The sequence below is a fragment of the Lactuca serriola genome, chromosome 7 (assembly GCF_051521515.1).
Source record: "Lactuca serriola cultivar US96UC23 chromosome 7, Lser_US96UC23_V15, whole genome shotgun sequence".
In the NCBI taxonomy this organism is placed as follows: Eukaryota; Viridiplantae; Streptophyta; class Magnoliopsida; order Asterales; family Asteraceae; genus Lactuca; species Lactuca serriola.
Window position 1 is genome coordinate 136,603,865 of NC_136414.1, and position 19,208 is coordinate 136,623,072.

At 34.0% G+C, this 19,208-nt stretch overlaps 2 protein-coding genes across 3 annotated transcripts; one reads left to right on the plus strand and one right to left on the minus strand.

Moving 5' to 3' along the window:
- Positions 1-9,353: 9,353 nt before the first annotated feature.
- On the plus strand, positions 9,354-12,799 carry TIM44-2 (translocase inner membrane subunit 44-2). Its single transcript, XM_079009985.1, has 14 exons — positions 9,354-9,582; positions 9,694-9,809; positions 10,141-10,224; positions 10,359-10,434; positions 10,537-10,581; positions 10,679-11,083; positions 11,162-11,230; positions 11,453-11,517; positions 11,607-11,675; positions 11,767-11,839; positions 11,959-12,063; positions 12,148-12,219; positions 12,369-12,431; positions 12,506-12,799. The coding sequence occupies exons 1-14, from the start codon at positions 9,505-9,507 to the stop codon at positions 12,635-12,637; spliced, it is 1,452 nt and encodes a 483-aa protein (XP_078866111.1). The 5' UTR covers positions 9,354-9,504; the 3' UTR covers positions 12,638-12,799.
- A 665-nt stretch (positions 12,800-13,464) lies between these two features.
- Positions 13,465-16,911, minus strand: TH1 (thiamine biosynthesis protein). Of its 2 annotated transcripts, none has more exons than XM_079009072.1 (9): positions 16,754-16,911; positions 15,538-15,810; positions 15,380-15,454; positions 15,217-15,292; positions 15,068-15,143; positions 14,848-14,982; positions 14,697-14,761; positions 14,236-14,620; positions 13,465-14,170 (listed from the first exon to the last, which is right to left on the minus strand). In XM_079009072.1, exons 1-9 carry the CDS (start codon positions 16,808-16,810, stop codon positions 13,633-13,635), a joined length of 1,680 nt encoding a protein of 559 aa, XP_078865198.1. In that variant the 5' UTR covers positions 16,811-16,911; the 3' UTR covers positions 13,465-13,632. The 2 variants fall into 2 exon arrangements, with proteins under 2 accessions (XP_078865198.1, XP_078865197.1); XM_079009071.1 differs by lacking the exon at positions 16,754-16,911 and adding an exon at positions 16,358-16,646.
- Between the last annotated feature and the right edge of the window lie 2,297 nt (positions 16,912-19,208).

Below are 19,208 nucleotides of genomic sequence, written 5' to 3' on the forward strand. Positions count from 1 at the left end.
TTTCTACTTAATTACCTACTGTGATAGATGTCTTTAAACCGTGATCGTACGTAAAAAGAACGCCCAAATCCGACTTCGTATATTGAAGTTATGATTTTTCCAAGTTCGACTTAGCAGCAGACAGCGGAAAAAAAAAAAAAAAAAACTTGAATCTGAGATCGAGCGACTTTTGGCCGGAATGACCTAAACGAGAATCGAAGGTCTCGACAATGGTAATTCAGCGGTAAAAAGTCTGGCAAAAATCGATGTCAGAGAAAGAAGTTATGAATTTCTAAAGAAATTCCTTAAACACGACCCTTTCAAAAAAAATAAATAATAAAAATAATTTCAAAATTTGCCGACAGAGTCTAAACGAAAGTTGTAGATCTTAGTCTCACCTACGTGTGGATATAAAGAACGTCGAAAACGGAGTTCGTATGAAGGAGATATGAATTTTAGAAGTTTATTAATTAAAATAAATATAAATTTAATTATAAACTCTTGGAAATATCCGAAGAGGAGTCAGCAGATAGGACCGAGGTACGCCCCGCGTACTCAAATCAAGGGCCCCGGTTCGTCCACGTCGCCCCCTATGTGAGCTACGCTCCGTCCCATCCGAACTCCGGGGCAGTCGAGGACTCGGTCATGCATGACGCACGGGTACGCCCCGCGTACGCCCGTACGCCCCGCGTACCGAGGCCTCTCAGCCCCTATAAAGGGATGCGAGGGTTCCGGGAAAACATGCTCATTTCCTCTCGTTTCTCTTGCGTTTTGCCTCGTTTTCCGTGCCCGTGCTAACCCGAAGCCCTGGTCTTTTTGCCCAAGTCCCAAAGATCGTTTTTACTCCCGAGATTCCCGAGAATCCCGAGAAAAATCCGTTTCCCGAGACGAAATTCTGCCCGGTTTCCATCTCGCATTCTTCAAACCTTCAGGTGAGTTCATACCCCTACAAACACACTTTAAATACGTTTTAAATGCTTTTTATACTCTTTTAAGGGGGGAGGGATACAAGTAAACATACGGTTGTTATCGTGTGGAACATCGATCTTTTGCTATACTTTTCATACTGTTGTTTTAACTATCTTATGAAGTCATCATCATGCAAAACACCTCACAACACAGCTTTACCCTCTTGGGATACAATATGATTTATAAATAGAAATAATGTTTTATTTATACATTTACATACAAATACATCATATCAAGGGTAACATTCTTTAATAAATTATTTTATGCATTCAAAGAACTTATGATTTATGCTTTGTCAAACATTGTGAAAATGGATAAACTTTGCATACAAAACTACTACTTTAATACAAACTTAGTTGAGAATCCGTGAGACGTGTATATCTTTAAATAATACCTTTTTGCTAAAAGGTACCGCTACAAGTCCTGTCTATAACCAGAGTCTCCCGTTCGGAGAACGTGTCAAATGTGTATAGATCTATACGGGAAGTCATGATCCCGCACCCTGACTGTTAGCTACAGTCCGTCCTTTGGGGTGACAGTTTGTCATAACGCTACGACGCCTGAAGAACGTCGCTACAGGCATATTATGTTTAGTATGGTTATAAAACTCAACGGATATACAATTATTATAGTACTTCTGATTGATGAATGAGTAGCTATTAAAACTATTCTTCATCTAGCAAACTGAAATCTTCTAATAGGTTTTATTATATAAATCTATGCTTCAACCTTCTAAAGCATGTCATTTGCTTTCGGTTTTTAGTTTGGGACATTAGGCTAACTATTACTTTAGGAAAATATGGGATTTTCCTATATACAAAACAAACAACTAATAGGAAAATAAGGGATTTTCTTGATTCAACTATCTACATTATTCAATACAAATATTCTCATGCATTTCACACTTTTATAAGAAAATAAGGGATTTTCTTGGAAAACATACTCTCAATTTGGAATGGCATACAAATTTTTTAAACCACTTATGAACTCACCAACTTAATTGTTGACACTATCTCTTTGAAATAACTTGTATTCTTAGGGAACCGCTAAGCAGGTTTGGAAATCAACTTTTGGGGATTAACGCGCTGGCGTTAATTACTTCTTTTGAAAGATGTTTATGTATTTATCTTTTGAACATGTAATGAATACAATTATGTAAACATTTTTAAAACCTTTTTATATGTATGGTGGTGTGTACTTTCCTTTCTATGAACTGTTATGATACTGAATATGACGTCCTCCGCCCCCGAACGTTTCCGTCGTTCTGGTTTGGGGGTGTGACATATGAACTCACCTGTTCGGTTTGAAGAGAGTGAGACTAGAGTCGAGCAGAACTTCAACTGCGGAAAGCTGCGTCTTCGAGCTTCTCGTGGATCTCGGTAGCGTAGAACCTTCGTCGGGGGCTCGGGTGTGGAACCGAGGGTGTCGGGATGGCCTCTGGTGCTTACAAGTGTGTGAAAGTGAGTGAGAGTTTGAGAAAAGTGTGCCAAAATCTGGAGTTCATGCCCTCTATTTATAGGGTTGAAGGCGTGAGTACGTTGGGCGTACGCGTTACGCTGGGCGTAACTTTGCGTCATGGCTTACGACTTGGGTCTAGCTAGGCGTAGAGCTTGCAGCCGATGGGACTCGACCCTGCACCTGAGTACGTTGGACGTAATTCCGGCTTCAATCTTCTAAATTCCGTAACTTTCGCGTACGGGCTCCGTTGTTCGCGTTTTTTATATCCACGTGTAGGTGAGACTATGCTCTACAACTTTCATTTAGACTCCGTCGGCTAGTTTTGACTTTATTTTTAATACTATGTTTTTAATAGGTCGGGACTGCTAAAGTCCGTTAAAAATTCATAACTTCTTTATTCGACATCTGTTTTCGTTTGTCTTTTTATCATCTTACTCTTGTTGTGGAGACCTTCAACTCTCGTTTAGGTTGCGTTAGCTAAATATCGTTCGATCTTTAATTTGAGTTTTTAGCTCTCTACTGCTGTTACGAAACTTAGAAAATTCGTAACTTCTTCATACAAGGTCCAATTTGTGCGATCTTTTTATGTACGTCTACGATTTAACGAATTCTATGACTTTTGTTTAGATACTTAAGGTTAAAATGCATTTTATTAGAATTTCGCTTTTTATGTCTAAATAATGTTTTACCGGGTGTGTCGTGAATATTTGAGTGGTCATAATTTCTTCATTATAACCCGGTTTCGAATGTTCTTTATGTTTTTGGAAACCTTGGCACGATATCTAACATTTGATGCATCCCAATTTAGAGTTTTGAGCACTTTATTTTTTAGGCTAATTTCGTTGATTCCAAATAGTTTCGTTGTATTTGACTTTTGAGTGTTACATTGCTTCGGAAAAAATATAGGGTTGTCATAGATAGCCATATGGTGGTGGGATATGTTGAGGTGATCCTGCTATATGTTGTAGGCAAAAATACCTGGTGCGGGTCAGATGTAAGCCGTAGGCACGAAGGCTTGAGAAGAGCGGTTGGGTTAAGGTGGCATGTCGACAAACCCTGGGTATTCCAGTCCGATGACTTATTGGACATGTTGCATGTTGGCATTCAAGTCCGATGACTGATTGGGCCAAGGTATTCCAATCTGATGAATGTGGGCTCGTTATGCATAATAATATGTTTGTTATATAGAGTATTTTGGGGGAAACTCACTAAACTTTGTGCTTACCCAATTGTTTATGTTTTTAGGTTCTATCATTGATTGTGGGAAGACGAAGACATGATTGTACACACTCATCAAGAGTATTGAGGATTCCACGTTTTTTATATTACTCTGATTTTCGATAAATGTATTTTGGAATAAACGTTTTTTTTCTTAATAATGGATTTATAATTAGGGACTATTGCCTTATTTAAAAAAATGGTTGTGAAAATGTAACGTTACACATAAACATCAACAACCCACACACTAATCAATTATTGTCCCACGTAAGATGTCGTGATAAAAACCTAAAGAAATCATTCATAAGTATTGAATGAGTACAAAAACAAAAATGACTTATTTTGAAACAAAAGAATATTAAGGACTAAATGTGTACAAAAATATTAAGGACTAGATGTGTACAAAATGAGAAATATATTACCCTATTAAGTCATTTTCCCGGCTAACTTGGAATAACCGGTCATAAGGATTGAATGTGTACAATTTAACAAGTTGAAGGGGTAAATGTGGACGAAAAGAAAACTCGGTGACCAAATGTGTACAAATCGAAAAATATATTACCCTTTTAAGTCATTATCCCACATGTATAATTGATGTTTGTCGTCTTTTATCGTGTATGCAAAAGGATGAAGACAAAGGGAATTAGGATATAATAGAGGGAAATCTACAGAAAAGTCCTAAAATTTTACCCTAATTTACGAAAAAGTCTTAAACTAAAATTTGTTTACGAAAAAACATGAATTACCGGTAAAAATGACGATTTGACCCATTTTTTCTGGTTTATCGGTTTTATTCCTTACATGTTTCACTAAAGTCCCATTATTTTACCCTAATTTGCGAATAAGTCCCAAAATAAAATTTACTGATGATTTGACCATTTTCTTCATGTAACATACATTTTATCGGTTTCATTGCTGACTTAGACATATACTCATTAAATTAGTTGACAAGATGAATACGATGGGATATATAATGTCACGTTTACTATAAAATTTGATATTCATCTCATTGGCTCATTTATGACTATGTACCTACGTCAATAATGAAACTAATAAAATGTGTGTTTCCAAGAAAAAATGGTAGAAAATGAGTTGATGTCTGATGGGATGGATATATTGGGTTACATAAGATTAGATAGACAATTTGATATTTCTTATAAACGTAAAAAATAACGCAGTTGTTGTTAGTTTATGTAATTATCGTAGTCTTCGTTGGATGCATTTTATGTTCCAACAAGATATACAATACATCAGGATATCAAGTTTTATGCTAAACATAACATTATATTACTCAATATATGCATCTCATCGTCTCATTTAATGACTAGACGTCCGGGTCAGCAATGAAACCGGTAAAATGTATGTTACATAAAGCAAAGGGCTAAATCATCAGTAAATTTTATTTTGGGACTTATTTGAAAATTAGGGTAAAATAATGGGACTTTAGTGAAACAAGTAAGTAATAAAACCGATAAACCGGAAAAAAAGGGTCAAATCGCCATTTTTACCGGTAATTCATGTTTTTTCGTAAACAAAATTTAATTTGAGACTTTTTCGTAAATTAGGGTAAAATTTTAGAACTTTTCTGGAGATTTCTCTATAATCGAAGACATAAAATAAGACTCTTTTTGTAATAGTGATTTTGGCTTTGGTCGTAACAACTTTTCATAGTTATATTTTTTTATTTGACTCTATTTCTCATAAGACTCTTTTTGAAATAGTGATTTTGGATTTAGTCGTAACAACTTTTCATAATATATTTTTTCATAAATTTTATAAAACGAATTTTTTTTTAACTTTTATAATATAAAATGATGAGACTTTAGTGAAACAGGTAAGTAATAAAATCGGTAAACCGGAAAAAAATGGTCAAATCGTCATTTTTACCGGTAATTCATGTTTTTTCGTAAACAAAATTTAGTTTGGGACTTTTTCGTAAATTAAGATAAAGTTTTAAGACTTTTCTGAAGATTTCTCTATAATAAAAAACATAAAATAAGACTGTTTTTTAATAGTGATTTTTGCTTTGGTCGTAACAACTTTTCATATTTATATTTTTTTTATAAGACTCTATTTCTTTATTTCTTTTAAGATTCTTTTTGAAATAGTGATTTTGGATTTAGTCGTAACAACTTTTCATAATATATTTTTTCAGAAATAATTATTGGTCGTTTATAAATTACGATTTTAGTTGCTTTCTATAGTTTAGAATTATGTTTTTGTCAATTACATAACTTTTTTTTTATATTTTTTGTTTTTATTAATTTTCTTATGATACATTTTCAATTTTTATTTTGTTCTCCTCAGCTATAAATAATTGTTTTGATCGAAACTTTTATTTGATATATTTGTGGTCTATTTGTTATGATATAATCGTTACTATGTTATATGTAGAATGTTGACATTTGTAAATCACATTATAATTGTAAATGAGTCATCTCGCACATTAAAGTTACGTTTTTGGTCTGTTACATAATCTCATTTTATATTTTTCATTTTTATTAGTTACAAACAAGTTCACCGATGCAATTCACAGAATGACCTAGATATTTGTTAACAGTTATTTTGCAAAATGGTAATTATTTTGAAAATATAGCTATCCAATAAAAGAATATGTTTTCCTCTGTCATCTGCCTTCATCACAAATCAAACACCACCATTAAGCTACCCTAACACCACCCTTATTTCTCCATTCCAACCTACACAATCTACCATCCTTGCACTTATAAAAATTAGAAAAAAGTAGCGGAGACCATACATTAGTTTTTGGGTTGAATCTTACAAACCGAATATCACCCTTTTTCCACCATTACCACCACCACCATCTTTCCATCCAACCTACGCTGTCAACACCTTTTTATTGCATTCTCGTGCTCTGTTAACACATATCCCACCACCATAACCATTACCATTCATCTTAATCACCAATACAATCAATCAGCCAATCCCCGACATTCTGATCTTTCACAAGCCATAAAGTGAAAGAAGAGGGGAAAAAATCTTCTTGACCTATGCCATGGAGAGATCCTGTGAGTGAAACAAAAGTCCTTTCGTCTAATTATATTCGTTGTTGCGTATTTATAAAAGGAGAGAAGTAATCGAAAAGGACGGGTGTCGATTACAATGAGAAAAATAAAGAGAAGGATCCTGCGATCGATTCTTCTTGTTGCTCAGGACGCTTGGAGATCGAGTTTGAAAGAGAGAGTGATTACCATTTCTTGTTTGGTTCATGTTTCCGTCGGAGCGCACACGGAGACACAACAAGAAAAGAAAAAGGAGAGGAAGTGATACACACCAACAATCTAGGAAGCTATGTGGGTTGACATTCTATTTTGTTCGGCTACAAAGCACACATACGGTTTTATAAAAGAAAAAAAGGGGGGGGGGGTCTTGTCGTTTTTCACATATCTGATGTATGTATTGAAATTTTTGAGTCAACGAGAAAAGAGAATAAAGAGAGAGAAGTGGATAATATACCGAAATTCTCGAGTTCCTGCGGAAAAACCATGAATGCTAAAGACTTTTTAGAGAAGATAATTGGAGCCTTGTTGGAGCTGTCAAATACGTCGGAAACCGGCTAAATCTATGATTGAATGTCATAAGGATTGTTGGTGATTTTAGTGTTATCAACATATTTTTGTGTAGTTATTATTAATATTGCGATAGGCTGAGTTCTATTTGCTCACCGAGACTAGAGGTACGAAGTGATAAATGTGAACTCAAGAATACAAGGGCCCAAGGGTAGCACCCCTGGCGGGGTCCAAGGGCCAGAGCCCCTGACAGTGGATCAGCCATGCAAATTCCCACCAAAAAATTAGGTTGTGACATCATGATGATGTAAGATTGGTTATATATAAATAACCATATTTATAACCTCCATTTTGGCGCCACATGCATGCAACTTCCGTTAACCACCTTATAACTAACTTGCAACCGATTTCTTACATCTATTTAAGGATGATAATTGTTCCAAAATTGGTTTGATATATATATATATATATATATATATATATATATATATATATATATATATATAGAGAGAGAGAGAGAGAGAGAGAGAGAGTGAGTGGGCACATGCACCCCAATAAGGATCTATGTCTTCACATTAAGATAACATACTATGACGTAACAAATCTAGCATAAACCCTAGAAAATTTCAAAAATCACAAAGTAAGGTTAAGAGTTTACACATCTCAAACTTGTTATAGCAAACAAGTTTACTTGATTCCTTCATTTGTTGAGCTTGGAAAACAAGCACTAAAAGGACGATGCCTCTAATGACTCACACCCAAACCTTAGAACTAAAAGACAATTGAGAAGTGAGAAGGATAGGGAATTTTTGTTCGTAACGCCTTGTTCCTGCTAGTTCTACTTAAGGAGGGAAATTGATGGATATGAAAGGGAAGTGAGGAATATTGAAGAAAATTTGTATTCCCGAGTTTAATTGATGGAATGAAGGTAAGGGAAATGAAAGGATTTTGGAGTCATATTTTTCTTCCAAATTTTCCTTATAAATTGGGAGGATTCGTGGGAAGGAAAAAATTTTAGTTTTATTTTCTTTTCATTCCTAACTTGAGAACATAAAACTTAAAAATTTCCTTTCATTTTCTTCAAACCGTTGAACACATAATAAGGGAATTTTTCCTTCCCATCCCTTTCTTTCTGACAAAATTTTCTTTTCTTTTCCTTTATTGAATTTAAAAAAGACCTCAGGAACAAAGCGTAAGACTTATGGGAAGTACATGAATGAAATTAAGTGCCCTAAGGGTCCTATTTATAGTTTAGTTAACTTAGGGATAAAACAAGATTTGAATAATTAAGTAATGAATTTAATTATAATTCAAATCATTTATTTATTAGCATCCATGAGGCTTCTGTGAACTCTACAAAACCATCCATGGCATGATGCTTCTAGAATTATCTCAATTGTTCAACTATTGAACAATTACAATTCACTCATTGCATCTTTAATTAATTCAAATTAATCTCAAATTAATTATTATTAATAATTAATTAATTCTAATTGATTTCTTATTAACTTATTAACCTTATAAATTAACAAATCAGTTGCTTAACTATTGATCTCATATTAATTTATTAATCACATAATAAATTAACAAATCAACTATCTATTTCAATTAATATATTAATCATATAATCTATTAACAAATCATTTACATATAATTTCCAATTAGTTTATTAATTATATAACAATCTAATAATTCATCATCTCTTTATAAATGTCATTATAATCAAGTTATAGTTATGAGGGCAACCTAAAAAAAGACTTTGCTTCTAATCACAAAAAATATACTAATTCAATTACCGACTTAGACACCTTAATCCAACATATTTGTATTTTCAAGACCCCAAAATCTAATAATGATGTTTTTTGAGCAGTTTAATGCAAAAAATATAAAGAAAAAAAACTTAATAACTAAATATGTACAAATCAAAAAATATGTTACCTTTTTACAACATCATCCCAAAATATAAAAACATTCCATTCCATGGTACATTTTGGCTATTTGGAAATATAAGGATGTTTGGTATCAATTTTTAAAAACTAAGATTAAACTGTAGAAAAATACTTACCCCAGGGACCAAAACTGTAATTTACACTATCCATATAATTTCCTTGTACGCATGCAATAACTTCTATTCTGAAGGGCTTAAACGAAAATACATCGTAGTTCGCGGGGGGAATATTGTTATAGTACATGGACGCATTAGGGCACAAAATATCTTCATCCCCACGCAAAACCCTTTCTGGTGTTCTTCATCGTATGCGAACCGGAAAGAAATTTGTTCCTTAAATTGATTTTGATTCATATTTTCTTGTCATAAAGCTCTCTGAAATCTCTTTGGATAAGTTCCCCAATGGCTACAAGAAAGCTGGTGCGAGATTTATTTCTCTCTAAGCAGCCGCTTTATCGGCAAAGTTTAGCTTACAAACAGGTTCGTAGCTACTTAAATTGATCGTTGTTGTATTGAAATAGTTTTAGTTGCCTTGAATTTGAGATAAGTTTTCTGTTAATTAATTTTGTTTTTCGGTTTTGATGTGTTTAGATTTCTACATCAGCTTTGAGGTTAAGGTTACATGGAGGCGCAAATGTGAACTCTACGTATCGTGAATTCAGCGTGTTTAACGAGTTCTCGAAAAAGATTAAAGGCGAAGTGAACAGGTACTGTTCTTATTGATTTTTTAAACTTGAAGGTGGTATAAGTTTTTTATGTTCTAAGGATGAATTAGGATTAATTTAGTACGTTAATTTGTTCACCAAGAGATTGAGTTTCGAACTAGTTATTGATGAAAATATGTGGTGGATAAAGGTAGAGTGGCTGAGACCTTCACTTTATCAAATAAGCAACCTGAAAACTGAAAACCTAAAACCTAAAACGAAGAAAGAAAAAGGAGCCCCATTGTTCTTCAATTATAAAGTTGGCATTGCTTTTCTGATCAAACACTGATAATCCAGAGAGATTCCTCCATTGTGTTAATTTACCTGCTTTCAGAAATCAGGATTTCCAACAAACGGTCAAAGAGTTAAAGGAGAAGACTGAAGAGCTCAAAGGGGTGAAAGAAGACTTAAAAGTTAGGTAATTTGTACCAAAAAGCTTTCTTAATTTATAATTTTTGCTTTAGTTGCTTATAGGCTGAGACATACCGTTGTATGTCAAAGCTGGTAGACACTTCTAATGAAGGCCCTGAGATGGTGAACTGGCGAATGCAGAACGAAGCAGACAACTGAGCAGCTTTACAAGCGTGTGGATGGTGCATGGACTGAAGCAGAAGCTACAGCAAAGAAGGTTCCATAATCCATTCTCTTTCCCTCTTCAATCTTTTTATCATTATTCTAATTTCTTTCACTAGAAATTCTAAACTGCAAGCTCTTTTAACCTGTTCATCAGGTATCCGAGAATCTTAAGGAGAAGGTTTCTGCTGCTACAGAAGAGGTCTGTAGACTGTGGAGCTATTTAAGTTTGAACAGTTCTATTCTGCCATTTGAGGTTGGATTATGAACTTATAATAAGTTAATTCATGTTGTTACAGGTGAAGGAAAGTTTAGGGATTGGGAAGCAGGAATCCACAGAATCCTCCAGTTCTTCTGCAAATGAAGCTTCAGAAGATGATAAGAAGTCAGCAGAAGAGAAGGAAGATAAGAAACAGGAATCTGGATATGGTGAGACAGCAGAAACAATATTTAGTAAGGTCAGGTCTGGTGTTTCTTCTTCCTTTCAGAAGGCAAAAGACGCAAAAGTCCTTGACTTAGCAAAAAAGGGTTATGACATTGTGAAAGATGAGCTGAGTGGTAGCCCAAGTAAGAGGAAAAGAGCCAAAGCTGCTTCTGCTGCTTCCTCACAAGCTAATGTTGAAAGAAGTACAAGAACAGATATTGCTGTTGTACCTGTGAAACAATCAAAATTCAATAAAAAGTGGGAGGCTTTCAAGGCAAAAGTGAGTCTTTTTGACTGATTTTTAGTTTTTCTTTTATATCAAATTATCAATAAAATTTAATTTTTTTGTATTCTCTAGATGCAAGGTCATCCGTTATTCAAGCGAGTGAGTGGCTTTAGTGAACCTGTTGTGACAAAAAGCCAAGAGGTATGTATGATCATTTGCAACTTCACCAAACTTGCAGGAGGGTATTTTGGTCTTTTAATAAAAAAGGATGAATAGACTTGATGTACTTCTACAGTTACCTTCCCTTAGGAATGATGAAATCCATTCAACATGAAACTTTGGAAGTGTTGTTTTGCATGTGTGTTTAATTTCAAAAGGGTATTATGGTAATTTGTTCCTGTTCTTTTGTCAAATGGTTTACAGATTGCAGAAGATATGCGGGAAAGATGGGAGACTAGTGATCATCCTGTAGTTCACAAAATTCAGGAGTATGCTGCTCTAAACATATTTCTCACATACAAAGCTTTTGTTTATATGATTCAAAAGGGGTAATATCGTATTTTTTTTTTTGCAACAGTATCAATGAAAGTGTGTTTAGAGAGACAGATGCTGCAATGTCATTTAAGGAAATTCGTCGCCGAGACCCGTATGATGATATATGCATTTTGTCTTCAAAAAAAAAAAAGATTTATAAATTATAATCCATGAACTAAATATTTAAACTTTGTGTTTCTCAGATATTTTTCTTTGCCTGATTTTGTATCTGATGTCCAAGAAATTGTGAAACCAGTCCTCAAGTCATACATCAAAGTAAGTTTGAAATTGTCTTTTAATCTTTTTTCTATTCTAGTATGGATTTATATCTATTATTTATTTCACTTAATTTAAAAATCTATGCAATTATAGCATTAAAATTTGAAAATTTACAGGGAGAGACTGAAGTATTGGAGAAATATTGTTCCCCTGAAATCATTGAGAGGTGTAAAGCAGAGCAAAGGATCTGTGAGTCGCAGGGAACTTTTTATGATAACAAGGTTAGAAAATATTCAAATAATTTGTTTTTATTTTATTTTGTAAAATCATAATGACTTTACTAATTTTTAATAAAATTGATGCAGATATTACATATATCTGAAGTGGATGTAAGAGAGACCAAAATGATGGGTGACACTCCCTTGATTATTGTTGGGGTATAATTACTTAACACATGTTTAAATGTTTTCACAACCAAAAGGGTTAAATACAAAAAATAGCAACATACTTTGATTTTCTTTCAATTAAAATAAAAATTAAAAATAAATTGTTGTTTCTTGATACTTAACTGACTTTGGTTTTACAGTTTCAAACACAACAAGTGTATTGTGTACGAGATAGACTTGGTGAAATAACAGAAGGCGGGAAGGTACTTTTTATTCATAGTTGACTTTGATTTTGACTTTGACTTTGTTGATTTTGACTTTGACTTTGGTTTTGTAGGATACAATCCACACGGTTCATTATTTGTGGGCAATGCAACTTGTGGAAGCGGAAGAAGGTGATGAAGGAGGACATATGCCAATTTGGAAGCTAAGAGATATGCAACAAGTTGGCATTCGGGCTCTCATTTAAAATCATCATAAAATGTTTTTTTTTTTTTTTTTAAATTTATTGCGTTATTAATTCCTTTGGGGATGCAGGGAAATTTTTGTTTCTATTTTTTGGTTTTGTTATAACTTCCTAAAATCCATTAAAGGAATGAGATTGAAATTCAACATATGATGAGTTCATGCATTCCTAATGTTTTCAACATTTGAATAGATTTTGACATGAGAGCTTCATGTAATTTAGTAGCAAAATAAGTTTTTTTTTGGGAAAATGCTAACATACTCAAGATGTTTAAACATGTGTATTCCTTCTAAATATGGAAATGCAATGGAACTGAATTTGTTTCCATTTTTCTATGTATTTTGTTTGGTTTGTAAGCTACCTTTTTGTTAATTATTTCTTCATATATATGTATTATTCTTAAGGTTAAAAAAAATACATATTAAAGAAAGTAAATTAAATTTTTAACACAATACTTTTCTTGAAGAAAGTATGTAAACACATTGTTTTATTGTTTTATGCTTTAAGTAAACAAAAAACTCAGATTTATTTGTTGTTATTTCTCTTATTCTCTACCTACATTTATGGCTTAAAAATAAAAGCATATAACTGTATTCCTCTTCTACAATGATCGTAAACATATTTGAGACCTAACAAGTGATTGTTATTTCTTGCATTTGACCCTATTGAAATGGAAGATCGATGTTATAATAAGCAAACTATTTTACAATTTAATAACCATTAATCACCGTTACTAGTTGTGGAATACTTGAAACCGGTTTGAAAATTATTCGAAATAGACTCGGTTCACGTTATATTAAAGCTTGAGTATTTAAATACTGCATTAGAAATATTTAAGTTGCTCTTAAATTTCACAAAATCAAATACCCATCACGATTACAGTTACTTCAAGAAAACTCCTACCACAACATTTATCCTTCATAGTTAAATAAGTAACTTATTACAACGGAGGATTTACCTTTTATTTTACAACCAAAATCGAACACTCATTAAAAAAATCACACCATCACCTTCTCGACAACACTTTCCTTCAACAAATCATGCAATTTCCTCGTCTCCTCCGCCACACATTCCCGATCAAACACGGCCGAAACCACCGCCACACCTTCCAAATTCACCACCCCCAACTCCATCACCTCCTTAGCATTCCCCAAATTAATGCCGCCAATCGCCACCACCGGAATCTTGGAAGCCAAACAAACATCTCTCAATCCATCCAAACCAATCGTCCGGTTATTCGCCTTTGTGTTGGTCGGAAACACCCCTCCTGATCCTATGTAATCAGCACCATCCCCCCACGCTTTTAGAGCTTGCTCGGGTGTCTTACATGAGACCCCAATGATTTTATCGGGCCCCACAAGGGCCCGCACCATGGCAACCGGCATGTCCGACTGCCCCACGTGGACCCCGTCCGCGTCACATGCTAACGCGATGTCTACACGGTCGTTTATTAGAAGAGGGATGTTGTGGAGACGACATATTTCCACACATGCTTTTGCTGATTCCAGAAACTCTCCCGTTTCCCCTTCTTTTTCCCTACACAGATAACAGATATCAGATGACAGATAACAGATAACAGATAACAACAGATAACAGTAAACCTGAGCTGAACGATGGTGGCGCCGCCTTCAATGGCAGCTTTAACAGCATCGGTAATGGAACGGCCCCATTTTTTATTCATCCCGGAATCCGTGACAGCGTATAAAAAGAGGTTGCTTGGCTCAAACACTTGCATCCTACTTGAATTACACACACTTCTCTTTAGCTTTAACCCATGATCAAAAGGACCTTGAGCTCCATTTCCAATATTAATGCTTTTGCTATACTCCAATACACTCTCAACATATCTTTTTGCTACCTTAACAGCTGATAACATTGAAGAACCCTTTGCCAGCTCAGCAGCTATACATGACGCCAACGTGCAACCAGTTCCATGTGTATTTCGAGTTTGTATTCGTGATGAACGTAACTCGTAAAAATCTTTACCTGAAAACAATAAAAAAAAATGAAAAAGTTGACAAGAAGACAAATACAAGGGGCAAAAGAGTAATTTCCGGCATACCGTTGAAAAAAATATCTACAGCGTCAGATGAAGAAGGAAGGTCGCCTCCTTTCACAAGCACGTTTCTGGAAACAATACATAAAACTGAATAAGCTAATTCAATAGTCAATACTCAATACTTTTATTAAAAAAAAATTAAAAAAAAAAATACCGTGGGCCCATATCATGTAAAGATTTAGCTGCAGAGCGCATGTCATTAACTGTTTCTAATTGTATGCCACCAAGTAAAGCAGAAGTCTCTTTTAGATTTGGAGTCACAATGTCAGCCATAGGAAGAAGATCCTTCCTGAAATAGTTAATAAAGAAATCAAAAGAAAGAAAATATATTATTTCTTGCATTTAATAAAATAATATAATTTCAGGTATTTTACCGAAATGTATCAAGAATTGAAGGACCAGCAAGAACATCTCCACTAGTAGACACCATAACAGGATCAACAACTAAAGCTGACTTTATAAAAGTTTGACCAAGTCAAATTTCAAAAAATGACTTAATCTAATTTGAATAAATGTGTCATACCTTGAACTGGATATTGCTTTAGACTATCTAGAAGGATCTTGACCATGGTGATTGAAGGAAGCATGCCAGTTTTCACCTTAAGTTGATATCAATATTAAAATAAAACATCTTTGTGAAATTTTAAATAAATTACTTAATTAATATATAATTAACATAATCTTACAACATCAACCCGCATATCTGACAACACAGATTTCAACTGGGCTGCAACAGATTCCTCTGAAAGAATGCTCACATCCTACAAAAGAATACTAAAAAGATATAAAAAAAGAAACATTTTTATATTACTAGAAAACTATAAAAAGAAAATTGGTTTTAAACCTGGACACCAAGGGTATTTTGGGCAGTAACAGCAGTGATGACAGTGGAGCAGTAGACTCCTCTTGCAGCACAAGCTTTAAGATCAGCTTGAATTCCTGCACCAGCTCCTGAATCAGAGCCAGCTACAGTTAAAACATGTGGAGTTTTTTTGTTGTTGGAATCATTTGTGATTGTTAGAGACTTTTCTTCAGGCATTATTGCTTTGAGAGTCAAAGCACCAAATTGGTCAAATCCTTGTCTACCAGTTTGTTTTGAGCTGAATGTTGTACATATCTGAGGGTAATCAATCAAAAAGTTAGGAAACGTAAACATTGATTATAAACAAAAATCAGAAATGATGAGTGATGAAGTGATGTTATGAAGAGTTGCAGAATTTGACAATCGGGTATCAGCAAAATCAGAAAGAGTGATGAACTGATGATATGCAGACTTTGCAAAAATCAGAAACTCAACTAATCGTTAATGGAATAGATAGGACTTAGATAAGAAAGAAATTACTGAGCTAATCGCTATCATCGATGCTGAAATCGATTGAGGAGTAACAAGTGACTCAGTTGTGGTAATAAGACGTAGAGAGACCAACGTTTTAGGGTTAAAAAAAACATTTTTGTATAAAAAAAATGAATCGATTTAACCCATTAAAACCCCACGTCGCCAATAAAACCAGATTACCCTTTGAATCCACAGTTTTCAAACATTAGCAACTTTCTACTACTAGGGTAGTGTTGGGGGTTGGGATATATACATGTTCGAAGTATTTATTGCAATTTAAAGAATTAGAATCAGTTGAAAAAAGCCATGGATAATCAGATAATTTTACATTTATCTCACTAATCAGTTCTCTTGCTCGTTGCTCTAAAATCTGGTTAATTTTGAAAAATTCAGAATCATAACTACAGTTAACAGCATGAGAATCGCGATAACAAATTGCTAACATCCAAACACACGCTAGGTCTGAACTGAACATCCAACGTATGCTGGAGCCGATAGTACAATCAATGATCAATCGTCACACAATCTGAAAATTCCTTCACACGAAGAAGGATAATCTATCGATTATTTGAGAAGAAACAACTAGCAATCATACTCTTTCGACCACAAATCTATCAGAAACAAATTTGGGTAGTGAATTGAGTAGAAATCCTGGTAAATTACGATCATGAAGAACAGAACGGAATAAAACTTGCGTTCTAGTTGTAAAGGATAAAGAGTGCACCTTGTGATGAATAATAGAGATAGAAGTGTAGGTGGTGCTTGAGAGGAGGAAACCCATATATGAGTAAAGCGGGAGATATCGTCAATAGGGCCTCGAAGCATCTCCAGTCGTCATGTCTAGCAACTAGCAAGGGTGTCTTTCACGCCTTGTTCCGAGTTTTTTTTCTTTTTTTTTTTTTTTTTTTACATTCATTAAAAGTTTTTATAGGGAATGAAAATTTTGACGGAAAGAAAAGGAGGTGAAGGAAAATATTCATTATTCTGTGTTCCCGAGTTCGAAGGAAATGAAAGAAAATGAAAGAAAAATTTTAAGTTTTTGTGTTCCCGAGTTAGGAGGAAAAAGCAAATAAAGCATAAAATTTTCCCTCCCCTCACTTTCTTTCCAAATCCGTCCAATTTGGGAGGAAAATTTGGAAGAAAAATATGACTCCAAAATCCTTCCCCTCCCCTCACTTTCCTTTCATTAATGAAACTCGGGAACACGATTTTCCTTCGACACCCCTCACTTTCCCTCCGTATCCTCCCATTTCTCTCCTTAAGTAGAACTCGGGAACAAGGCGTCACTGTCATTCGTATTATTGACAAAATTGCAAAAATGTCGCCTGTCATTTGTAAAAGTCGTGAATGTTTTTTTTTTTTTTTTTTTTTTTTTTTTTTTTTTTTTTTTTTTTACTAATTTCATTGTGAATTTGGTCTTTATAATAAAAAAAAGACTGTTTTAACCTTTTCAATTTTAAAGAAATTTATAAATTTACCCATAAGCGCCAATTACTTTATAAAATAATAGCAAAAAATTAGCAATTTTCGAAAAATAATCATTCATTTCACAGATGATTAGTCACACTTGTGAAATCCTACATTTCAGCTAGTATTTGAGTATATTGAGCTGTGAATTAGCCCAATAACGACCCATGGGCCGAAAGTATAAATACTCTAATTTTTGAAGAATATATTCATTTTTTAGTTTTCAGCTTATAGAAAATTCTTTCAACCTCTCTAATGGTTGAATTTATGTATTCTCCTGAAAACTTTATAAGATTTCTACTTATTTAGTGTATTAATCATGTTTTATTAAGTTTTATACATCTATGATATGTTTATTTGAAAAAACAAAAATACATGAAATTTGGTGAGCAAATCACATTGGAGGATAGCAAATAACATATGTATGTTGGGTTTTGTCACACTCCAGGCCGACAACGGAATCTTCAGGCAGTGATACGTTGTCATGGATCACAATCTTTGAATACATAGGACCAGCACAACAAATAACATAAAAGCGTGAAATCTTCTTACTGAAAAGGGATTGCATTGATACTTGTCTAGAGTTACAACTATTAATATTACATAAGTTTATGCTCTAACAATAGGCTAATCTATAAAACTTCATTAGTAATCTATAAAAAACTGTGACTCCAAGACTTATTCTATAAGCGTAAGCTTCCTGCTCTTATTTCCCTGAGAATACATGTTTGTTTGAAGAGAGTCAACATAATGTTGGTGAGTTCACATGTTTTAAGTATTTGAATCGAAGTAGTTTCAACTGTAAGTAGTTTTCAACTGTAAATAGTTTTTAACTGTAATAGTTTTCAACTTATATTTTATTAGTGAATTAGACTCACTTCAATGTTACAGGGAGTCCTTATAACCAAGTTGTGACTAAGTAGTTGTGCCCCTCCCAACGCTTCATTTGACGTCATAATAAGTAAAAATAATTATCACCCATTGTGACTTGAGCGTCAAGGTTGTATCTAGCAACCATAGGTGGGGTTGTCAACCCGTATATATATATATATATATATATATATATATATATATATATATATATATACATATAATTCCCTTGCTCACAAAGATTAAAGGCTATAAGTCAGAGGACTTCTAAGTATTGTAGGTGTCTTTCAACATCATTGCACTTAGGTATTGAACGTGTCTCGTGTAACCATTGAGTTATAAGTTCTATAGGTTGATATGTATAAGTTTATAAGTTCACAAACATAAACTTGTATGCATAAGTTCACAAGCATAATTTCGTAAGCATATATTCGCATGCATAATTTCGTAAGCAAAAGTTCGCAAGCATAAACTTGTATACATAAGGTCCTAAGCATATATTCGTATGTAAGCAAAAGTTCGCAAACATAAGTTTGTAAGAATTTTTACATGTATTCTTCCCCGTAAGTATAAAATGTAAGAAAAATGGGCCGTAAAACTCACAATGATGTTCATGTAGGATAATAAAAGACTAAGGAGAGAAGCCCGAAAATGGCGTTGAAACGGTCGTCGGAAAATATATTGTCAGAAAAGTGTTCGCTGGTGGTTCTGCTGGAAAAGGAGGATCGTCAAAGATGGGATTAGCAGCTAGAAATCTCGCTGGAGAAAGGGTGTTAGCCGATTGTTGCTGCTGACGATGGTTGTTGCTACCTGTGGCTGTCGGTAGCTGGAGGCTGCTGTTA